The 24,881-nt window shown below is 46.1% G+C and overlaps 2 protein-coding genes across 3 annotated transcripts in view; both read right to left on the reverse strand.

Moving 5' to 3' along the window:
• Positions 1 to 12,027, reverse strand: part of raver2 (ribonucleoprotein, PTB-binding 2) — an 86,674-nt gene extending 74,647 nt beyond the window's left edge. For both annotated transcript variants that reach the window (XM_086162447.1, XM_086162448.1), the window contains exon 1: positions 11,368 to 12,027. In XM_086162447.1, the coding sequence (XP_086018573.1) occupies positions 11,368 to 11,784 (417 nt within the window). In that variant the 5' untranslated portion in view covers positions 11,785 to 12,027. The remainder of the gene's footprint in view (positions 1 to 11,367) is intronic.
• Positions 12,028 to 20,165: 8,138 nt separating this feature from the next.
• Positions 20,166 to 24,881, reverse strand: part of cachd1 (cache domain containing 1) — a 101,085-nt gene continuing 96,369 nt past the window's right edge. Inside the window, exon 27 of the mRNA XM_086161776.1 lies at positions 20,166 to 22,789. Within this exon, the coding sequence (XP_086017902.1) occupies positions 22,545 to 22,789 (245 nt within the window). The 3' untranslated portion in view covers positions 20,166 to 22,544. The remainder of the gene's footprint in view (positions 22,790 to 24,881) is intronic.

Consider the following 24,881-nt stretch of genomic DNA (forward strand, 5'->3'; position numbering starts at 1 on the left):
TCTGCATATTTCAAGCACATTCCTTCACACGACGGTCTCGGGCGAGAACTTTGGATCTATATTTCTTCAGCAACGTGTCATCTTTGCAGCCGGCAGACAGAAGTCATCTGTGATACATTTCTTTGGAGTCTTACCCAAAAACTTCTGCTCGCAGAACCAACTTCACAATTGAATTCCTCGCCGGTGTTTTATGGATTTGTGGAGTGATTAAAAGAGATATTAAAATACCATTAGCTAAATGACCGTGTCAATGAAATGAGGAGGAACTCTGAACCCGGCTCGGCACGGAGTTTAAACATGGTTCTCCGCAGGACTCATTTACATATTTAAATTCTGAATTGGTGAGTTTGCCTTGATCCCTTTAGGAACCCGCTCTCCCATGTCTCGCCTTCAGCTGTTTCTTCTCCTGATGTACTTTGTAAGTCACCCTGCAGTGGCCCATATTCTACAGAGTGAAAAGTGTACGGTGCCAAAAAAAAAAAAAAAAAAAAAAAATGCAAGGTGAGATGAGCAAAAACGACCATGCTGTAAAAAAAAAAAAAAAGATGAGCGAGAAAGAAATTTGATGAATGCATCATTTTCGGTCCACCCTCCCGTCCTCTTCACGAAGGCAACGGCTTTCAAACGGACTTCTGGCTTCTCTGGGGTGTGTTTACAGGGAGGAGAGAGAGAGATGGAGAACCGAGGGGACCGGGGGACGGGCCAGCGCCACATGGCCTCCTTACCGGCAGCAATCGCGTCCTTGACCCACTGATGGAGTGATCTGTGCTACCGGTAAAGAGGCAGCCCGGGTAACACTCATTACCGAGTCCTTTCAAATTATTAGCATGTCAAATACGATTATCAGTCGCCTGCACATGTGTTTGAATATTCTTCCTCTGCACGAAAACAGGGAGAGCAATTTTTTGCAAACAAGTAGACACTGTACTTGGCTTCTTTATTTTTAAAGAAATTTCACCCATTTCTGCAGGAGCAAACATGCTAGCGAGAGACGACCGCGCATGGAAGCAGCACGGTCACCTGATACATGAATAAAAATGCTAAAAAGTATGCAGGGGAAGGTTACAGCCTCTAGACTGGGCCATACAAACCAACAACATTTTAATGAGATAATATCTTGGGTTAAATGAGAAGATACTTGACAAAAGATAGTGCTTTAGCAAAAAAAGTGGGTTTTTATAACATGCAGGTCAAAGTTATGCTTATATGAAAATGTATATATATAAACACATAGACACACATATATATTTTAAACACACACACGCACGCACGCACACATGCACGCACATATATATATATATATATATATATTCCTAGTTGGTGCTAGCCAACCAGTGTGTGTGTTCTTATATAAGACAGGTGGCTGAAAGAAGGCACAGCATGAATCACCGGTGCCAGAGAAGCACACACACACGCACCCCCATGTGTGCACGCATCAAATTACTTTCCTGATATTAAGATATACAGGGAGCCTCAGTGAATACACAACTGATAGACGTGGTGTTCGTTCCATACCACAGGTTCCTGCTCGTGTGGAGATGCAGCAGAAGTTGTAAACATCAAGCCTTCCTCTGGCAGTGTAGCTTCCCCAGCATGTAAAGTTTGACAGTCACACTTACTTGCCTGGTCGATGCGCTTATTTTTTGGAACCTCTTTACCGTCATGTTGGAGCTATTCTCCCGCTTTTGTTTCTGAGCTGCCCCTGTGGATACCAACGACCTTCTGAGAAGGTGAGGGGAACACAGCGGAGGAGACCCATAAAGCTCCCGTTGCGTGTTTCCAACCGCGTTGGCTCCCTTCCTGCTCCATGTCCTCTGTGGAAGCGAGGCCGACAGCGCAGAAGGTCATTCGGTCGACAGGGTCACGTGACCAGCTCCACGTTCTGAAACCAGCTGCTGGTGCTTTTGGACCATATATGGTTGGAGTCACTGTGAAACCGCCTTGGAGAAGTCCAAGATAAACGACTAAAAGGATGAAGCGGAGAGCCAGACCAGTGCTATCATTTGGAGACATCTTCTGAACACTTGTGTCAGAAGATCTGCGATGCAAAGCGGCTGGTTTGCTGTGTTCCAGAAGGTGCCAGACAAGGATTGAGCTCCAGGCCACGCCGCTTCAGCCTTGGCCAAGTCCGTCTACCTTTTCATTTCCCACTATGCGTGTCTTTCGTATCTCATTTCCTCACAGACAGAAACCCGGGGGGGCGGGAGGAAGCAGGTGGCTCACCGGGAGACGGGGCCGATTCTGCTCCAGCCTCCTCCTCCATCCGGCCGTCACTGTCTGGGTTCGGCTACGGCCCTGGAGGCGAAGGGGGGGCTCAGATTGGATGCTATTTTTTTCACCAAGGAAACTCGCATGATATAAATCAGAATCAAACTGACAGAGTCAGAACCATATTTCATTTCTGAGCGAGTGTTTGTCCTGCAGTCGGGGGGGGTGCTGTTTGCAAGGCACTGTGGATCCGAATACACAATTCAAATGTATTTAAGACATTGGGATTATAAAATACAGTGTACCCTCACTTTTCATGGGAATTACGTTCCAAGACCCATGCGAAAAGTGAATTTCCGCAGTAGACATGATCATTTTGATGGTATTTACAGATATATTAACCCTCATTGAACCTCACTAAACCCTTTACAAACCTCCCGCAAACCCACCATCGACTGTATTATGCTTCCCACACTCGTACTAAACTAGATAGCACAAAGTGGACAGTATTCCCGCTTTCACCAACGGCAGAGAGGTGGACCAGGACATTGTTTGCGAGGAACAACCTGCTTATTTCCACAAACCAATCAACATGAGGAATGGAACAACATGCTCAATTAGCCGATAGCATGCCAAGTACGGATCGAATTCGCCAATGTTATTCGGTATGAGATCTTGCGTGGATACAAAGGTAGGTGCGAGAGTTCGCAATGCTGGGTATCTTTGTTTAGGAAAGGAGATCTCATACTTTTTGATGGTATTTCCAGATATATTAACCCTCAACGAACCTCACTCAGCCTTTTACGAACCTCCCGCAAACTTATCAACCAACCATCGACTGTATTATACTTCCCACACTCTTACAAAACTAAACTAGATAGCACAAAATGTTTAGCAAATAAGATCTCTTTTGCTTTATTATTAATTGTATTTTATTTATTTCATAAGATGAACTTTAGCTTAATTTTACTATATTTTTTTCACTGTTTCTTTTGTCTTTGGCTAGAATATGGCTATATGACTAACCTTTTTTGCAGCATTTTGCTTGATCTTTGGTATATACAATTTAGTTGATATCTTCTTGACGTGGCAACTTCTTCACTTCAAGACATCTCAGGCCTCATCACAGAGGCTTCTCCTGTGATTACTCACAGGAGAACATTTCTGTGATTCTTCACAGAAGAGCTTGTGCTCTAAGTGAGTAAGACCAGCGTATTTTTCAGTTATTTACCTTCTAAACTCCCCACAGCTCATCAGAACTAAAGGACTCAGATGTTTTCAAGTGAAGAAATTCAAGTCCAGTTGCCATGACAAGAAGATTGACAAGAATCCTCCTTCATTCTTGGTCTCGGACTATTCACTTTAATTAATTTTTTGATTTTCCTTTTCACGGTTGTGATTCAGCTCCCAGCTGGATGTCTTCATAGCGGACTTTAAAACAGTTGTTGCAAACAGAGGCAACCAACATTGCAGAAATACCGAAGTAAATGGGGGGTATACTTTCTGTCAGTTTTCCATTGGTGTGTGTGCTGACCGATCGCAGCTCGCAGGCAAATACAAACTTGCTAATTTGGCAGTCTTTTGCAGCATTGCGCTCGATCCTTCCTATTTACGAGCCTGAATACCAAGAATATATTAAATATGTATGCAACAAAACCACAATCGATTTTATAAAATTAACTTTGCTACCAACCAGACACCAATATTTTCTTTTGTCAGAAATCAGCTGCTGCCTCCATCCCATTGGGAATAAGTTTCATATTGTTGCTTCAAGTCCAAAACTATGAGCTAAAATGTCAGGATACATAGAAACATCCTCCAGTTATGCCTCAAGAATGCACATCCAGGCGACACATGTTCCACAAGGCCCTCAAAATGGCCTTCCTGTTTTTGCTCTTTACAATATTTCCCCCAAAGCAGCTCCACACTCTGTCTCTTTGATCAGCTTTATTTTGGAATTTCATTCAAAATATTACACTTTTTTCAGTTTCTTACTAAGTCTAGGAGTGACGAGGATGGATAGGATCAGGAATTAGTCCACCAGAGGGATGGCACAGGTTGGATATTTGGGAAGAAGGTCGCAGAAGCAGATGGTTGGATCATGTTCAGAGGGAGGGATAGTGAATATATTGGTAGACAGATGCTGGAATTGGAGGTCTAGAGGAAGACCAAAGAACATTTGAGAGACGATATGGAGTAAGCTGGTGTGAGAGAGGAGGATACAGAGAATAGGGCTCCATGGAGAGGATCGATTCACTGCGGTGACCCCTGAAGGCAAAAGCCAAAAGGAAAAGAAGAATTTGTCACAGGGGTGTAGGACATGTATGACCGAGACAAAGTAATGACTGAGAGGGTTTGTACGTGAACACTCCTCTGTTCATGTCCAAACCATGGTGAAGATCTGAGTAAAAGGTTGCTGAAAGTGGAGCTGCCAGGCAGGAGGTCTAAAGGAAGACCAAAGAGAAGATGTATGGACGTAGTGAGAGAGGATATGAAGTTAGTTGCCGTGAGAGAGGAGGATATAGAGAATTGGGTTCAATAGAGAAGGTTGAGGAGAAGGAGAAGACATTTATCGATCTGGGAAAAATCCAGGACATTATTTCATGCTGCGTTTGGTGAAACCATTACTGTGAACAAGTCACAGTTCGATGATGTTAAAAATTACAAATGGAAGAACTCACCTGGAAGTACGCTTTAGAAAGGAGAAGCTCACAAATCTGAATAGATGATAGCGCTCGATGATTTTAAGGTGGGTTCTTTTGGATGCAACTTTATCATCAAACATCAACAGCATGGCATGCGTGTGGTGATGCCTTCAAGGAAAAGCAGTTTATTTTGGTTTCAATGTTTTTGATTGGTACTGCTTATCCTGCACTAATGGTCGCAGTGAGGGAAGGACATCTGGGCAATTCAGGGCTACCAATGGACCTCTTGCATGGTTTTGGACTGCCACATGCAAAGTCAACTGCTGAAATCAAACCAGGGGCCTCGGCTCTGCGAACCCGAAGTGCCAAATGATGACTTTTGTGTATTTGCGAATTGGGTTTACAATATATGTGAGCTGTAAACCTAAATAGGGAAGGAATTCCACATTAAGAAAATTACCCATGTGACAAATGTGTTCGATGGTGCTTCAGCGTCCAAGGACCAACGCAGCTTTGCAGTTTAATTAAACACCGTCCAGTCATTAGCCTTGATTATAAATTGCATTTTGAGGCAAAATCTTTACTTTTCACTTTTTTCTCCTTCCATTTGGTCTTGCGATGCAGATGTCATGGTCACTTTAAATTTTTTATTCTGACAAGATGACAGCTCCCCTTGTTCCCTGTGGGCAGAGCGAAGCTGCAGAAAGTCATTTATGAAAATAAAGCAGTGACATGACGATGGATGGGGCTCATGCTGTTAATTCTGACTCTTCCATCAGCGACTGGAGGAGAGGCTGAGCAGACGGCCACGCATTTGCACATTAACTACGTGCCTGTTTCTTCAAGGGCAACAAAACCGGAGAGCTCATTTGCGCTTAACAGTTTTTCTTCAAACTACTCATCATTTTGGGAAAAAAAAAAAAAAGAAGATATGTTTCTGCAAAAGGGAGGCATTTGAAAATTAGAATCCCTGGAAGAAACATGCAAATTGCGAATTGTGTGACTGAAATGATTTCTGGACACACGGAGAGGGGGCAGTGACCCCAGACAGAAAAACACTCACGTTCTGTAGGTGATGCTGCATCTGTAACAGCACAGGCGGGGAGGATCCATCCTGCTGTGCCGTTATGCGCTGACATTTTGGAGCATAAATAAATAAAGCACTATCAGAGTCCTTGTGCAAGCCTTAAAATGGCCTGAAGTTTAACCTACATCGTGCCGTCCCTGTGAGGGTCCTGCTATGCAAGGTGCTAACCAGACCATCCGAAAGGTCAGCGTCTTCCTCTAGGATATATCGGATCGGGTATCGAATGTCCGATGGGCGGGATGCCCGCTCCTCCAGCATCTGAACGGAAACCCATTGTCTCCTTCACGCACATGTTCTCGACACCGCTGTGAGAAACCCAAACTGCAGACCCCCCCCAAAAGAAGCTTTCGCGTACTGCTGTAGCTCCCTTTCGCAATGGATTTTTGCGGTTTCATTTTTTTAGATGAGGCAAAAGTCTGCGCACAACTGCTGTTCCGGGCCACGACCTCTGAGACGCAGCAGGAAAACAGAAGAAATGATTCCTTTTACGTTACACTCTACTGGTCACTGCAGTGCGGAAAAACGGTTTCTGCTTCTAGAGCGCTTTCATCACCTCGCCAAGTGCATTCAGCCACGGCACTAACAAGATTGGTAATTGAACCTGCAGCCACTGGATCGGAGGGACACCCACTCTACCAGTCTGAGCCACAGCCACCAAAATTTTTTGGGTGGGCCAGGTGGAAGAGAAGAGGCCACCAAAACGGGCAGATTCAGTCCAAATGCTGCACAAAGAGCTGCAAAACCTCCAAGACAAAAAGCTGCCAGTGGATGTACAAAGCAGGTGTGTGTCCAAACACACACACACACACACACACACACACACACACACACACACACACACACACACACACACACACACACACACACACACACACACACACACACACACAAAGAAGCATACACTGCATGTAATGTACTGTGTTGGCTGCTGTTTTTTAACCTGCCTCCTCCACTGGCTTTGTAAACTAGTGTGTGTGTGTGTGGGTGTGTGTGTGTGTGTGTGTGTGTGTGTGTGTGTGTGTGTGTGTGTGTGTGTGTGTGCAAACACAGGTAAGAACACACTGCTTGATATTCAAAAAGAAGCACTCAGAAAGCCGTTCCTGCGCAAATTTGCTGTTTTTTTGTGTTCAGAAGAGACGTAATAATAAAGCCCCCCCTCAGGGAGACATGCACATTTATTTAAAATGTGTCTTTGCAGCTGCAAACGTGACTCAAGTTGTTTGAATTAACGAAAAAAAACAAAAAAAACAACAAAAAAAACATATTCATCCTTTTTCAGATGCCTAGCAAAGCCAGGGCTACAAAAAAAAGGCAGTTTCTTGTTAGAAACCAGAGCTTGACTGGTGGAACTGCCTTCAATTTGCTAATTTGTGGTAAGCCATGGACGCAAATGTTGAGGGACAGGTTCAAATACCAAAATCCCACTGCAAAGCCACCTCCTGCCGGGGAGCACGCCGGGATCTTCTAACCTCAGGCTTAAATAAAGAAAACCTTGTCGCTTGAGAAGTAATTTTATATCCACATTAGCTCGATTGTGAAGCCAGCATTCTGACAGATTTGTGGATTGAACCGTCTTTTCTACAATAAATCTTTAAATGCTACGTTTGAACTTGGCTGTTGATACTCGAATTACAAACAGGCGAGAGCGTGTGTGTGTGTGTGTGTGTGAGTGTGTGTGTGTGTGTGTGTGTGTGTGTGTGTGTGTGTGTGTGTGTGTGTGTGTGTGTGTGTGTGTGTGTGTGTGTCCAACCGACCAACACTCGCAGACAAGGAGAAAATGGACTGTGTGTTGATGAAGTCCAGGCGAGGGGGCCACAAACCCAGCTGAGCGTTTTGCAGACCCTCAAGCTCGACCATTTGGCTGCCACAGAAAGGGAAACATAACTGTCGCTAAATAGATAACAAGTCATTGATTGTTGGTTGTTGTATTGATCCTCCATCTTCCTTCGCTGGAAACACCCCCCGTGTTTTGGGTTTTAACCATATGGCTGCGTGTTTCCTGGTAGAAAGCTCAAGCACAGGGGAGAAGATCTGATGGACCTGGGCTCCATTTGATGCTCCTCTGATTTGATGCTCACATTTATCATTTTGTTTATCCATACACTGATTAGTGGCACCAGGGTTGGCTTGTTTAATCCATGCATGGTCTTACAGATACAGAACAGCCTTCACTTCAATCTCACTTTAAGTTTATTGCTGTTTTTTTCAAATGTTCCTACTTTTTTCCTAAGAGCTTTTGCATTTTTTATTTTAGTAAATTACAAAACTAGATGAAAACAGCTGTGTCTGGCCATCATAGGTTACAGACCAAATACAGTGGCCCCTCCCTACTTCATGGTTCGGTTTTTGCGCCCTTGCGACTTCGTGCATTTTTTCGTAATTCAGTTCTCGCAATTTTTCTTTTTTTTTTTTCTTTTTTCTTTTTTATAGACATATTCTAGCCTGGACACACACACACACACACACACACACACACACACACACACACACACACACACACACACACACACACACACACACACACACACACACACAGTAGCAGAGCTGCTATGCAAGGCGCTAACTAGACCTTTGGTGTGCCACACACACACAGAGGAAGTGTGTGATCCCTATGTAAATCCCTGAAGGTGCGGCTGATTTAAATTAAGTTATCCTCAAGTTTATTATTTTTAATTTTAGAATCTTGAGCGATGATTGTTTCATCATATTTTAACTCACTTCAGTTGCACAAAAACTGTAAATGCATGCAGTCAAACACACTAAATGTCTATCTTATGTTTCTTCCCTTTCCAGTACTCTATTATCCTTCTTCTAGCTTTTCTTCCTCAACTATTCTACGACCAATCTTCCTCCTCTCTGTCATTCCCTTCCCCCCGATTCTCTCTGAGATCAGGACTCTCAGCAGGGCTATATATCGGACACAGTGCACGGTGGATCACACACACACACACACACACACACACACACACACACACACACACACACACACACACACACACACACACACACACACACACACACACTTTGCAATATGGTGCTCACTAATGGGACAGCAGGTATGAGGGTAACTTGTAGGCCTTGTCTGCTGGCGAGGGAGTTATATATAAGACGGAGACGACATCTTTCCTCATAAATCTATAACCTTATTGGAGATACTTTAATATCAACAACTGCGCTATAAATAGCCAAGCGTTCCAACACAGGACCAGACAGCAGTAAACAGTTTTCAAGCTGAGAGGGGCTGGAAGCACGGTGAGGTTTCCCTCAGACTGCTAGACTTTCACACGTTCTCTTTGAATTGTCAAATAAATAATTGAATGGCATCGATGCTTATATTCTTTTTTTTTTTAAATAAACATTTGAAAAAGTGCAAACTCCATTGAGCCCCACGGGATCCATCACCATGTTCTACACAGCAACTACACCGAGCCGCCACGGATTTGAAAACCGACAAATGCATACACGATGAGCCCAGAAGCCAATTGAGACGAGGTGGACTTCGCGACGCTGCCTCTAATTTGACTAAGGAGTTGTATTTCTTCTGCGCAGTGGACAGGAGGAGCTTCGGCCTGGTTGTTTCGCCCTCAGGCTTCTGCTCGGGAGTTTCTGCCAGATCAAGACGGTTTAAATAAATCGATCTGGTCAGAAGCAGACTTTGCAGCAGATCCTTTTCAGAATGGTTACATTAAAAACAAGTTTTCAGAACCAACCGGGCCAACTTTGGCCCTCGATGAGGCTCCGGTTTCACACAGGGGGACCTTCAGGCGTCACCGACGGCGAAATCTGGACTTACAAGTGAATCAACTCGTGACTTTTCAGTGGAATTTTTTGCTTTCCGATGCAAGCCGAGAATTGAGTTATGAGGGAGCGAGCCGACGCGGAACACCGCTAGCTAGCCTAGTGAGTGCTCGGCTTCCGCTATGACCTATCCTTGCAGCATCTCCGTCGTATTGAGAACGGAGAATGAGTTGTGGACTCGTCCTTAAAGAGACGGAGAAGTTGGCGAGATACAGTGATGGAGAGAGCCTCGTCTGTTAGAAGGCGAGAGACGTTAATGGGGATTTGGTGAGGCGGACGAGGCGTCGGAAGAGGCGTTCAAACCCGGTCAGGGACAGTTTGATTGTTTTACAAAGAGGAGCGGCTTCACCTTTCTTCTCTGTCAATAAATGAAGGTTAGACATAAAGTCTAGCAAAGTTATTTTTAGCATAGCATTGTAGAATAAGGGTGGAGCCAGTAAGTTGTGGATGGAACAACAAATGAAAAATGCATTTTCATCCGATTTACAAGATAAATACATTATTTCTTTACACTCTCATTATGTTTTTGATACATTATTTTCTTATTTATAAAGTGCAATTTTCTCATTTAAAAACAAGTGACAAAAATAGGTGGGGTGGATTTTGGCAGGGCTATGTTACAATTAATTTTAATGTGGAAAATTAATTTGACTTAGGAGCAAATTGAGTTAGGTGAACGTCAGGGAACCAACTCAGCTCAAGTAAATGTATGACTCTAACTTGGAATTCCAGAAAAAAACATGACATTTGTATTAGTTTTTGCAAAACTGTACAGTGTGAAGTTTGCAGATGCATAAGTAGAGAACTTTAAAATCACGTTCTGGAAACCTCCTTTCAGCATTATTTCAACAGATTTACCACAAGTGAAACACCACCTCGTGTTGGTGGAGCCGTTTGAGCGCCCCAGAGGTTGTCTGGGGTCACCTACAGCAAACAGGTCCAAGGTGACATCCAGAAGACCTCCATTGAGGCCCCTTGGAGCCAGATCGGGACCCTTAAGGACCATGTGGTCCCCATTTCCAAAGGGTCAGCGTCCATCGGACGGAAGGGGGGAGACCCAGGGAAGGGGTCTCCCTGCTCAGTCTGCAGACCCCTTGACCCCACCACCGGTGGAAAGTGAACAGATGGATGGAAAAGAAAGTTGTTGCAATGGAGACCAACATCTTCAAGGTGAAGTCCAGCTGCCAGGAGGAGATGACCAGGCAGAGCCTGAAAGAGGAGAACCTGCACCTTCAACCAGGCTTCCGAGACGCGTCTGCGAAGCCCTGACACCCGAGAAAAAATACACTCGGGGGAGAATTTCCACAGGATCCGACTTTTTGTTAGATTTTTCTCTGTTTTTTTTTTTTCTTTTCCAACCCCGCGCGCCCCGGGTCGCGAACTCGCAGAAAAAGGAACAAGCAAGGGGTTCCCGCGAGTTGAGGTGGTATTTTTAATTTTCTATTTTAATTTTAAATAAAAGAGGTGGAGTCCGATGTGAAGTTAAGGGTCCGGGAGGGGGCGGACGGTGCGGAGCGGCTCCCCCCGTCGCCCCCTCCCCTTCCCGGGCACCGACCAACAGGTCCGCCGTAAAAACTGTGACGGCCAAAACTTGAAGCCGGACGCGGGGACGGAGGTAAAAGTGCCTACCTGGTTGGTGGTGTCCGGCGGCAGGTTCTTCATGAGAATCTTCCTCCTGTTGCTCAGCTCCTGCCGAGTTTTGGCGAGCCTCCGCTCCACCTCCTCCGGCTCCAGGTCCGGCAGGTCGCGGAGGCTCACGCCCGACTCCGCGGGCTGAGACCCCGCCGACGCCGCCACCGCCGCCGCCTCTTCGTCCTCCGGCTGCTGACTCTCCGGGCTGTCCATGTCCGGGGAAAGTGCGCTCTCCCGGGCGAGAGAGGAGTGAACACTCGGCGGCTGGATGGATGGGGCTGCCGCCATTTTGGATGGCAGAGAGGAGAGTGAGGGACGGACGGAGAAAGAGAGAGTGAGAGAGTGAGAGGGAGAGAGAGAGAGAGAGAAAGAGGGAGAGGGAGAGAGGGAGGGAGCAGGTGGGAGGTGTGTCATCTAAACTAAAAGGGGAAAAAAAAAGTACAAAAATTAGCCAAACTAAAAATATAAGACAATATTTTTACCTGAGGAGCGACCAAGTAGAGGTGGTGTGGGAAAAAAAAACAACAAAAAAAACAACAAACCTTTCCAGCGCCCAATAAAGCCGAGGCCGATCCTCCAATCACAGCGAGCGCGTGCGACGGACTACACAGCAACCAGGAACGGGACTACAAAAGAAAATGAAAGTACACACAGCACCCCCCCCCCCACACACACACACACCCCCACCCCACCCCACACCGGACCCCTGGCGACCCCAGCTGTCTGCTGGACGTATGAGAGCCAATTAACACCCCACCTCCTACTGGAGTGTGTGTGTGTGTGTGTGTGTGTGTGTGTGTGTGTGTGTGTGTGTGTGTGTGTGTTCTTCGTAATATGCGTGACTTTTTTTCTGTTTACAAGCAGGCACTTATTATAACACTGATCCTGCTTTACTGTAATGATGTCTTAATGCGGCCCCTGGGGGGGCACAAGCCCGGGTTCTCCTGGAGCCAGTCCCACGTCTGGATGAAACCTGTGCTGAAACGAAATAATTGAAATTTAAAAAAAAAACACACATGATGATCTGGAGATGAAGTGGTGGTCTCCATGTTCTCTCCGTGTCTGCATGGGGTTCCTCCAGGTTCTCCTGGTTTCTCTCACAGTTCAAACACATACAAAAAGAAAAGCTCAGATATTAGTGAGCAGGTGAATATTCATCAGCGCAGATAGGCTCCTGTCCCCTGCAAGCCTGCCTGAATGAATGTGATTATTTATAAATCTGGATGTGCAATAGATCCATTGTTTTTTGTGCAATAAAAACATTTTTTCACCGTACAACAACCCCTACTTATACGCAAAAGTACCACGTGTAAACATATTCATGTACTTGTAAATACACGTGTATAAATGTTACATATGTTACATACTTTACATACATTTAACTTTTTATTTATTTATTTTGATATTCATGGTTCTTTTATTTTATTTCTCATTATTTGCTTTTTTCATTCTTTATTTTTATATAGATTTCTATTTTGTTTCTTCCCCACTTGACTCTGTAGCAGGAGCTGCTATAAAAGAATAACCGGATATTAAGTATAAGGTAAGAGTAGATCAGATGGGTTTACTCAGGAGACATACAGTCTTTTATTATATTAGCTGTGTAGAGTGAGCACTCCATAAAGTGATTGTGAGCAGCTGCCTGTGTGTGTGTATGGGGTGGGTGGGCGTGCGTACACACACACACATCCCCGTCCATACATATTCAAACACTAAATCCGTCTGGTTATTTTTGTGCCGTAGCTCAGTTAACACTGATCTTCCTCACCACCCGGTCAAACACAGAAGGCGAAGGGAAGACATTCCCTGGAGAATATCTGTAAACCAGCAGAGCTGCATGGGTATAATGTGACCATAAATGCGTGCGCTCCCACCTCTCACCAAATCATCCAGTCAACGCCAAGCTAACAGCCAACCCAGCCTGCCTGCCTGCCGGCCCGCCGTGGGTGGAAAGCTGCTCCTGGCAAACACAGGGAACACAGCTCCCTGCCGAGTCGTCACAATGGCCGCGCTGCTTCTGCGGGCTGCATGAGTGGTTGACAAGACTGTGCTGTAATCACATCGACTGCGCGTGTTCATGCCGGTGCGTTGGGGAAACGCGCGTCGACCCACTTAGGAAATATTTAGAATGCGATTACGCCAGGGTCTGCGGGAGAAGACAAAATCAACCCCCATCATCCAACCTCCTCGTTCTCTCCCTCGCCATCTGCGAGGAGCCTTTCTTGGCAGATCCCGGGCCAGACAATCACAGTTGTCAGTGGGTGAAAACCATCTCGCTGAGCCAAGTGGCGAAAACCGGCGCGACTGAGACGCACGTAAGGCGGAGGGTGGCGGGACTACGGATGCTGCACTCGAGTCGCGTCCAGAACAAAATGCGCGAGAAAAGGGGATTTTAAAACCTAATCAACTTCTGAATATTCCCGTCTTTGCGACCGGCACCGACTCCAATGAGGAGCTCCTCCAAAACAAACCTTAATCACGGGATAAGTTCATTTGCAATTCATTTTTCAAGTTGCGTTTATCCTTCATCAGCCCGGAGAGATGATGGCTGCCTTCTCCAGAGTTCCTTGGTGCTCATGGAACTTGGAAAGACCCTGAAGCACCCTGAGGTCCAGCTAGGAGGAAAGGCATTCATTCATTCTGATATATCCTGCACTCAGGGTCGCTGGAGCCAGTCCATTCAACCTCTCCTTCACACATCTGGACGATTGAGTTGTCTCCAATGAACGTCCTGCTTGTGTTTGGAGTGTGGGAGGAACCTGGAGGACAGAAAGGCCACCCCCTGGGTATCCAACCCGAGGCCTTCTGGCTGCGACGTGGAAGCACTAACCGATTTATTTTCCCGGCCTTTGGAGGAGCTGGAGGTGGAATCCACTCCGGGTCGGAGAAAAGGTTCAAAACCAAACCCGAGCGAGTGTTCCTTGACGTCCCGATCCCCGCTGTCTGTCTTTGCTATTGGCTAATATTAGCATTGCTATCAAACCTGCAGTTGCCATGACAATTATTCACCATAATTCACCCAGAACACACCATGGGGCAAGGTTACCCCTGTGTCATGTTCTTTTAGGCACTTTAAGTCGACTATTTGTGAAATAAACTGTGAAATAGCTGGGAAAGAAAATCAAATATGAGCGTTGGGGGGTCCAGACGGACAAACAAGGTTTTCGGCGCAAGGCGTCACGTCTCCATGGAAGTCTGGGGAAATCCAAAGAACACGGATCCTGCATGCATAACGGATTTAAGCAATCTACTGGAACCCCTCTGTTAAAATGAGTGTTTTATTTAATCGCATTGTTAGCGCCGGCTGACAGATCGGGGGCCGGCAGGGAGGAAGAAGGGGGGGGGCGTGAATCACTGACAAGACAGCGTGGACCTGCCTGTCACTCGTACAGGCTGTATCGGAGCTGCGTGAATCACTCCACCAAGTGCGAAACATTTTTGCATGAGAGAACAATTAATTTGTTCTCGCGGTCCCCTGACAGACACACACACACACACACACACACACACACACACACACACGCACACACGCGCAAACCAGAGCTAGTGTAGCTGACGCGAGCAAGCGCACAGGCCGGGTTGCACAAACTGTTCTGTTTGAGTCAAAACCCCCACGGCGCCGGTCTTTGCCTCTCAAACCGAGGGAAATGGAGATGTTAGTCCCTCTCGATTTCAAATCCAAGAGCCCTGCCAGCGTTTGCCCGGTGATTCACGGCGCTCCGGAGTGGGTGGGAGTGGAGAGGCGAAGTAGAAAAACAGGAGGAAAAAAATAAATAAAAAACCTTAGCCGCTGCTCACTGGGACTGAGAGTGTGAGGGCGTGGGTGGGCAAAGAGGCTGAGTGGGCAGAGCAGGCACCTGGGACAAGCTCGGTGGGCGTAAGGATGGAGAGGGGGAGGGGGCTTAATGGCAAAATGTGTGGGTGAGTTAATGGTGAATATACAGCACGTGCATCCTGTATACATCCCAGACCTCCTCTTATGACAGGGGTGTCAAACTCATTTTGGTCCAGGGGCCACATATATAAAATCATACCGTAATTACCGAGAAGTAACAGGAAGTCCAAATTTTTCCTTTGATTTAGTGTGAAGGAGAACAGATAAACGATAACAAATCTTGATATTCTATGAACTGTTCCCTTAAAAAATACATGACAAACAACCTGAGAGTCATGAAGAAAAGTAAGTGCAGTTTCAACAACACTATGCCTCAGTTCTGTCTTCTCAGTTCTACATGCAAATTCTCATATTTTTCGCCATGCTGAGTCTCATAGTGGCACTGAACCTTGCTGCTTCCACACCAAGCATACATGTTCCTTATTAACCTCAATGAAAAACAAGAAGTTGTCCATTTTTCTTGGAAAAGCCTACACTCGATGTCAACCTCTCTCTTTTTTGACGATATCTTGTTGATGAGGATGTCGGGTCCAACAGAAAAGCAGGTACATTTCTAACAAGTAAAATGCTATTTACAAACCTAGGAGCTGCACGGCTGCCATGTGCTGTAAGTTCTGAGTCACATGGTGTTGTGCCATATTCCTAACACTGGCTAAAACAGTGCACCCCTAGCAGACAATCTGGAACTGCAATTTTATTTTAAAAACTTCTGGATTTTTATTAATTTTTTTCCAAATTGTAGATTAATTCCACTGGCCGCACTGGAATCGCTGGCGGTCCGGTATCAGCCCGCAGGCCATACGTTTGCCACCCCTGTCTTATGAGATGTTTGGAAATTCACACATCAGAAGCGCAACGCTTTGCCAGGACTTCCTGTTTTCCTCCCTGATGGCATCTAGTGGGCTCGGGGGGGACAGGTGACCTACTAAAAAACAGCTGACCCCAACACAAAGGGGGTTTCCTGTCCCACTTTCGCCCTAATTACTGGACTTATCAGCAGCTAAGTAATGAAAAAGTTAATATTGACGGGCCCCTTGACCCCCAGCCACCACCTTTCCCCCGAGCCGTGGACTACAAATATGGAGATTAATTTGTATTCAGCCATCGCACCTCCATGGAATGAGTAGAAACAAATGTTTCGAGCCCAGTGAGAGGCGAGCGGAGGAGACAGAGGGGAGAGAGAAATTAAAAACATGGCGTGGGCGGTAATGGAGTATCTCTTTTTGTTTAAGTCATTCATTCACTCACTCATTATCTATATTTGTATTATACCTCATAGTTTAATTTTTACTGTTTAATGTCACAGTGCACTTTACTGCTGATTTGCACTCTATTATTATTTTGTTAATTTTATGTCACCATAGGATAGTGAGAAACATCTTCTCCATCCCTCTGTATGCCCAGTACATACAGAGAAATTGACAATAAAAGCTGTCTTTGACTATTTTCATTGCTCAGTGTGTGCACAGTGTATATATTATGTGAGGTGCAGTCAGGGGAGGCATGAGAAGTTGTGCCTCACTTGCCAATCTTGCAAAGAGGAAAATTTCGAATGAAAAGAAGAAGTGAATGGTTACATTTATTGCCAATCAATGCATTCTTCATTTAACGTAACCAGTTTTAGATTTTTTTATTGAATTTGGCTGGATTTTCACATTTACTGTTCAAAAACTGTGAGATGTGCAGTGAGGCCGCACTTCTGACTGTCGAGCCTCAGTGTAGATTGCACGATGATGGCTGACTACTGGCTGACTACTCTGTATGTCGCTATTAAGATATCTTAACACTTTTTCTCTATGAACTGTTTTCCAATGTACAGTGTTTTTTGTCAACAACTGTATCCATGGTACTAGTTTCTTGTTTTGAGCAATCATAAAACAGGTGCAAGTAACATATTCTCTAAGTAACACTATTACTAATTACTAAGTGACATATTCTGGCAGCTGCTCATCTTGTTACACTATTTATACTTGTATGTTCTGTAAAATTCTGTATAGTTGTTCATATAACATCTCTATATTATCCCTTCTGTAGAGTTCTATAACACATTTGTATATTTATAGTTCCATCTGTATATTGCCATCTGTTAATGATACTAATCACAACCTATTTGTACGAACCTGTACATAACGATTATCCACCTTACTTGCATTTGCCGCACATATTCTGCTCATATCTTATCAATCTCGATTTGCATTAGCTGTAAAAAAAATAAATTCATAAAAAAGTGCATGTATTCTGTAAATACTGCATTTATCTGTAAATGCAGCATATTCTGTATATCTTCAGCTTTTTGCACTTCTGATTAGATGCCAACTGAATTTCATTACTCTGCATCCTTACATGTATAATGACAATAAGGTTGAATCTAATCTAATCAAAGTGAGGCACGCAGTTCTCCTGCCTCACGGAAGGGGCACTCATGATTCTTTTGATTCTGTAAATCTGCTTGTGACGAAGTCAGTGCCTCAACAGCCATCACAGCTGTTGCACATCACTGATCTTAATTTTTTTAGCAAATTTTTGTATAAAACTATCTTAATTTTCTTTCATGCATACCTACAGCCGTCACATTCTATGAAAATGTCTTTATGTTTACATAATAATTAAAAAGCCAACACCGTATGCACTCAGCGGTGCTCGAGCCGGTTAATTGGGGTTCATTCATCAGATGGACACATTTGGAGATATAAAACATCTGCATCACCCTGTCATTTACACATTATATAAAGGAAAAAAAAACACACACTCATTTACATCTTGGCAATTTAGTGTGTCCATGAACCTGCTGCATGTGTTTGGACTGTGGGAGGAACCCCACGCAGACTCACAGGAAGGCCTCCCTTTGAGAATCCAACCTGGGACCTTCTGGCTGTGAGGAGGAGGAGGCGTTAACTGCTGCAAGCAACACTCTTTAAATAGTTTGATGGTGGCCTCTGTCTGAGTCTCAGGACAAATAAGCATTTCGCAAAAACATGAAGCCCATGGATCAAAACCGCTGAAAAAAAAAATGAATAAAAGCCGCAATTATAGTTTTCCCTATAAAAACACGTCACACACACATTTAGGAAACATCACGGTCAGGCAAGATCCGTGCGTGTCGGGGATCTCTGAGTTGTGCTGTCAGCAGATGCCAACGCGAGCCGCATATTTCTGGCATAACCCGCACCATGGAATAGCAAGCGCTGTCCGTCAAAGTTGCTCCATGAACACGCCGCCGCCATGGGTTCGGGGAAAACCAGGACCTCGAGATGCAAGAAAAAAAATATGCTGCTGCTGCATGTCTGCTGTACAGCTTGGCAGAGCGGAGGCTGACTGGAATGACCCGAGGCTTCTTGGACGCAGAGCTCAGCGTTTGCCTGGCAGGAAGCGGGAGACAGCTTGGGAGAGAGAGGAGCAGTGGAAATAGTGACAGCGAGAGGGGAAAAAAAGAGACAGGGCCATGTGGAGGGGGTATGAATAGATGCCCAAGAGCTGATAAAATCTGTGGGCTTCAGAAACAGGTGGACAAATGTCCATATACGCAGACGACACGGATGCATACGACAGTGGGAAAAAAAAAAACATCCGAACAAATGTCTGCTGCATCACAGTGGCTTCAAAATTACTCACCTGATTTTGACTCTCAAGAAGACACCGTCCACACTTTTGTCGATTGAGAGACAGAAAAGTTTGTGGTACAGATTGACCAGGTGGAGGTGGATCACCGTGAAGAGTTTAAATCTTCAGGTGATATTTCAAATTCTTGATTCAAGTGCGACGGCGGCGTGAAGGAGAATCCGTGTAAAACTCAGGAAACGGAGTTAAATCGCTTTGGCCTGATCCGACGGCTGAAGGCGTCGTCACACGCCATGCATTGCTTTTATACTTAAGTTGCATCCAGAAATAACCACCTTCAAATTATCTATTCGGTTTTGTCAGCTTCTCCTTTCCAAAGGGTACTTCCAGGTGCGTCCTTCCGTTTTTACATTTTAAATGTGACATGTTCAACATCGCATGATGTCGCCTGCATTTTTCCCAGATCGATAAATGTCTACAAGAGAATAAATAAATAACTGAGACACTTCCTTGCGGATATTGAGTAAAGGTAAAACATCTTGCCGGACTTCAATAGACGCAGAACGACAAACTCTGCAGTATCTATACATACCCTCCAAACTCAAGCAATCTGTTGTATCACATGTCCATCTGCACGTGGTTTGCACAGAACATGTGCAACCACTCACCCTCCATCCACCAAGTACAGCTAAAACTGAGAACTTCACAAATGGAAAGAGCATCATGGTGGTACGGTGGGTGTTGGCACCTCCACCTCACAGCCAGAAGGTCCCTGGTTGGATTCTTGCTGTGTGGAGTCCCCATGTCCTCAGGGTTCCTCACTCAGTGACACATGCAGGAGGTTCATAGGTTGTCCAAGATGCATCTACAGGGGTGAAACCTGCCTCGTGTCCAATGACAGCTGGGAAAAGCTCCAGCATACACCCTGATTGCAGGATAAGCGGTGGAGATAATGAATGAAGAAGAAGGTTTGGACAGGGATGGTGAAGATGTGGGTAGAAGGATGTTGAAGTTGGAGCTGCAAGGGAGGAGGTCTAGAGGAGGACCAGAGAGGGGGTTTATGGTTGGAAAGGAGAGGGTTGGGTGGAGCCCAGAGGAGAAGTCATACGTTTGCATCCAGTACCATAAAGAGGAGCCAGATTTGCAAGGAACCGGGGAATTTCCAGGACACGACTGACCAGGGACGTTAAGTCGCTTGTCAGAAAACTGACAGAGCACCACCTGAAACTGAGCACAACCTGTCAGCTCCCATCAGACCCCGGTCGCCTTTCATTACCAGAAGAATTCCTCGGCGGCACACATTTGATGAGCAACCGTGCACAAATGAAAAGAGAAGCAAGTATTTTAGTGTAAAATGAACTTTATCACATTCACATTGCAATAAATCTCAATCTGATAACGTTATATGATACATGAGGGGGGTGATGTACATCCTTCAGTACATTATTTAATGCATCTCGGAGCGTTTTCACACACACACGCACCCACACACACATGCACGCACACACACATATACTTGTTTATATCAGCTGGTAAATACTGTTTAAAAGCTCTCCAGGAATACAAAAACAGGTGACGAAATCAATTGTTGAATTGATAAGATATCGTGCCTGATGTGTTGCCATGGATACGTCATTGATGATAAGATCGAGCATAACGGGAGGACATTCAATCATCCTTTCATGTGGAATGGCGTCCGATAAATGCTGAGCGTAGCGTTTTACCGCGTCTGCATCCTCAGCTCGTCGGGAGTTGCAGTCATAATGTCTAAAAAGTTACTCGCCAAACAGAGCTCTGGTGAACGTCCTTGATTTTAACATCTGTTTGACTTTTCGGGGATCAAACAGGGTTGTTTTTTTAGGATTAGAACTCGAGGTTAAACGTCTCGCCGGTTTGAAGCGACGTCACTTGCATCCACTACCTTTTTTGGTCATTATTTAGTGAAAAAGTATCGAGATCTACCATTAGTTCATGGAGAGATGTGCTTTCATTTCAGAGAAAACACAATAAATCTTTTAAAAACTATGAATCTCAAACATTAAAAAAAAAACATTTTTTTAAATCTCCAAAGTACTGACTTCCATCCAATATGGACCTAAAGCGAAATAAAACTATGTAAAACAAAACACATCCAAGGCGTCAACGATATAGTGACACCGTGAACAGAGGGTTGGGAACCCACCCCGACGCCAGGTCACGTCTCGCCGGCGCAGGAAGTGGGACCTGTGATCGGGTATTTACACTTCGCGACGGATGAAGATCATGTGACTTCATTCCAATAAAAAAAAAAGTGGATTTCTCATTTTGTGATTATCACCTATGTCCCTATAACACGATCTAGGACGACAGCAAAGGCATTGTATGAAAATGCTTCGGGTGGAGGAGGCATTCTTTCTTCACACACACACACACGCACACGCACACGCACGCACACGCACGCACACACACACACACACACACACACACACACACACACACACACGTAGAAAAAGACTTTCTGAGTGGTTAACTGCAGAGGAGCCGACAGACGGGTGTCACCTCTGTAAACAACAGCAGCATCGCTCCTTCTCAATCCTCCGACGAGAAGGATTCTCCGTCCCAGCCATCAACGGACACATTTCTTTTCCGCAAAAATCCGCGGGAGGGAGGGAGGGAGGGGGTTGTGTCCTGGTTCTTCCGCTCCGGCAGCTGGAGAACCAGGCCGGTATTCGTCGCCGGATTCCCTGGGGGGGCCTCAGAAGATCCTCGGCTGTCTGTCAGACTTTCGGCGAATCAGCAAAGCAAACACAACTCTGCGCCGCGTGAGGAAGGCGCGTTACAAGACTAGTTATCTGTTTCCTGCAGAGTAGCAGACTGGGCCATGGACACCCTTAGCTACCTCGCTACTTGGGACCAGCTAGCGTGTCGCTTGGTGTCCTTAGAAACCCAAAGATGCCGAACCCTCCGACGGATGGCACCACAACACCGTTCCTTCATTTCCGTGATGATGTGGAGACATTGAAAGGTCAGGGAGTTGCCCGAAGCTAACTAGCACGCGGGTCCCGACCGAGTGTCTCGACTCGACACAGAACCCTGGGAAGTCTGACCAAGAATGAAGTTCAGATTAAAAAGATAAAAATCAAATAAACGTGATTTCCTGGTGAGAACTTTTGATGCGGGGGGTTCGGGAGTGAAGTTCCCTCCGTGAGCTGCAGCTGTTTTCCGCCCCGTTATCTTTCAAATAAATAGTAGAAAAATAATATTTTCCTCTTTATAGTGTTTATGTGGATCCAGAGTAATCCTCCGTTTGTGAAGTTCGGACGTCCGACCACCGCCAGGTGGGTGGAGGCCAGGAGGTTTCCAGCATCGGGCGGCAGGGAGAAGGTTTGGATTCCACCCATGCATGAAAAGAACGTTCCATGAAGAGGGCTTACGGTTCCAGCCTCCTTCCTCAAAGATGGAGTCCAATCACGAGGCTCCAGATGTTCGATCTGCTTCCAAAAGTGGTTGGTGGTTCTTGCGTCCATCCCGTTTGGAGGGGACGCTCGCCAGCGACTGCCGGGAGTTATGAGATGAGATGAAGATGTCCAGATGAACCAGGAGCTAATGGAAACTAGCTGAGCTCCAGCAGCCGTGGAGCTCCGCCTCCTCTGCCTCTGAGTGTCAGATGAAGCACTGACGGCCTTAAAAAGAAAAAAGTTTTGGAGAAGAAGGAGTTCTAGGTGGGATTCGTGGGTGAAGATCAGCACTCGGCATCCACGCTGTGCACGGTGACGGCGGCCTGCAGGTGGTGTGTGTGCAGCGGGTGGTGGTGCGTGTGTGTGTGTCGGTACGGGTGGAACTTGTGGCTGAGCAGTGCCGCTGTCTGTGGGGGCGTGTCCAGGTCCAGGTCATCGTCGTGGTTGCCTACATCCACGCCTGCAGAGAGCGGATCGTTGTTGCCGGGCGGGTTCTCGCTGTCCTCCTGTGGGCTCATGGTGCTGTAGCCTGGAGGGATGAGAAGATGCTTCAGTTACCCCGAGCGCTGACCTTCAGGGATGGTGGTCCGAGGGACCAGACATCCTCAAGATATGGAACGGTCCAACTTTCATAACACAAACTTCTCCTCCATTGGGCTGCCCCCCTTCAGGGGTCTCCACAACTAACCTTCTGCCTCCATCTCGTCCTCTTATCTCACACCAACTTCCTGTCCTCTCCATCCATAAACCTCCTCTCTGGTCTTCCTCCAGATCTCATTCAACCTCGGCATCCTTCTTCCCAGATCTCCCCCGTTCCTCCTCTATCCATGTTCAAACAAGATTTTATCTCCAGAACATCTAAAACATGCTGTTACTTTTGATGGAGTCAGTCCCGTTCTTCTCCATCCTCCTCACTCCCAAAGAGGAACCCCCACATCTTCATCTCTGCAGCCTCCAGTTCTGCCTCCTGTGTCCTCCTCGGTGTCTCCAAACCAGACAACATAGCTGCTCTCACCACTGTCTTCTCCACCCCCTCCATTGATCTGGACGGTCAGTTAAACCCTTCCACCTTCTTCGGCTCCATTCCCTCTAGCCTCAGAATTCCACTAGAGTTCCTTTCATTCACAAGCATTTATTCTGTCTTGCTGTGGCTAACCTTCATCCATTTCCTCCCCAGATTATACTTCTCTAGATGTTCTTCCACCAGCTCCCTGCTCTCACTCCACATCACAATGTCATCTGCAAACATCATGACCCATGGAGATTCCTGTCTGTCCCCATTTGTCAGTCTGTCCATCAGCACAGCCAGACAGGAAGGGGCTCAGAGCACATCCCTGACGCACTCCGCCTCCATGTTGCACTCCTCTTTCACACCTCACTATCATCTCAAACCTGGCATACATGTCCTGCGACCCTCTCACGTATCTTTTTGTGCCATAAATTGAATCTATCAAGACGCGTCCAATCCAAAGGCGCGCCATTGTGTCAGAGCGACATCAATTGTAGAGACATCAGCGAACCAGCGCCAGCACAACGGATTCCACGAGCATCGTATGCTTCTCAAAGACAAAACCAGCGCAGCAGGCAAATCCCCTCCGTATGGTTTCAGCCTTTCCATAGAAATAGAAAGAAACATGCATATTTATGATCATGTCCCCGCACGTTGTGCACATACGCTCAGCCCGAGGACACGGAGACGGCGGCCAATATGGCAGCCGGATACACCGGTAACTGGGGCGGTGGGAGGACAAGCCTTCTGCCGCTGACAGAAGTGATTAGTGGGTCAGGACGTTGTACCAAGACAGTACATTATCCCCATTGATATGTACATATACATATATTTATATAGAGTCACCACGGCCATCTCTCTCCATCTAACCCTCTATAACTTACTTCCTGTCCGCTTTCCCTCCATCCATCCATAAACGCCCTGCCTTGCAACTCAAACTTCAGCACTCTAGTACCCCTCATCTGTCTACGTCCAAACCATCTCAGTCTCATCTCCAACATCTAACCTGTGCCGTCCCTCTGATGGACTTGTTCTCCTACACAGGTCATTTAGAGACATACGACATTCACCCTCTCCAATGAACCTCCTGCATGTGTTTGGACTGTGGGAGGAATGTGGAAAACCCAGAGGAACCCTGTGCAGACTCCACATAGGGAGGCCTCCTGTGAGAGTCCAACCAGGGACTTTCTCGCCGTGCAGGTGGAGGAGCTAACCGCTGCGATGGCTGTAACATTTATTTCCCATTTTCATTTTCTAAAGATTTCCGGGCCTGGGGGAAAAAAGCTAGAGTGAAAATCCATCATGCTTAGGAGTTCACGTTTCACAGCAAAGGTATCTTCGGCCCACTCCCATAAATCACTGCTCACGCTGCCGCAACAGGTAGCACAAGCTATCTGACGTGCACGGTGAGCAATGCTGCACGTAGGCGTTGGAAGCTTGTGCAGAAGAAGGCCCAAGCCGAGGCAATGGACGGGGGAACCATTAGCTTCAGATTTGACCTTGCGGTCCTGGCTCGCCATGAAGGTGCAACTTTATGGGATCTATTTCTGCCCCGCTTTGAAGCGGGCCCAATGCTATTTGATCTCCGCTGGAGAAGATGCCGATGGAAACC

Source organism: Fistularia commersonii, chromosome 16, assembly GCF_037954325.1.
Source record: "Fistularia commersonii isolate RoL2024-O1a breed Wild chromosome 16, RoL_Fcom_v1.0, whole genome shotgun sequence".
NCBI lineage: Eukaryota > Metazoa > Chordata > Actinopteri > Syngnathiformes > Fistulariidae > Fistularia > Fistularia commersonii.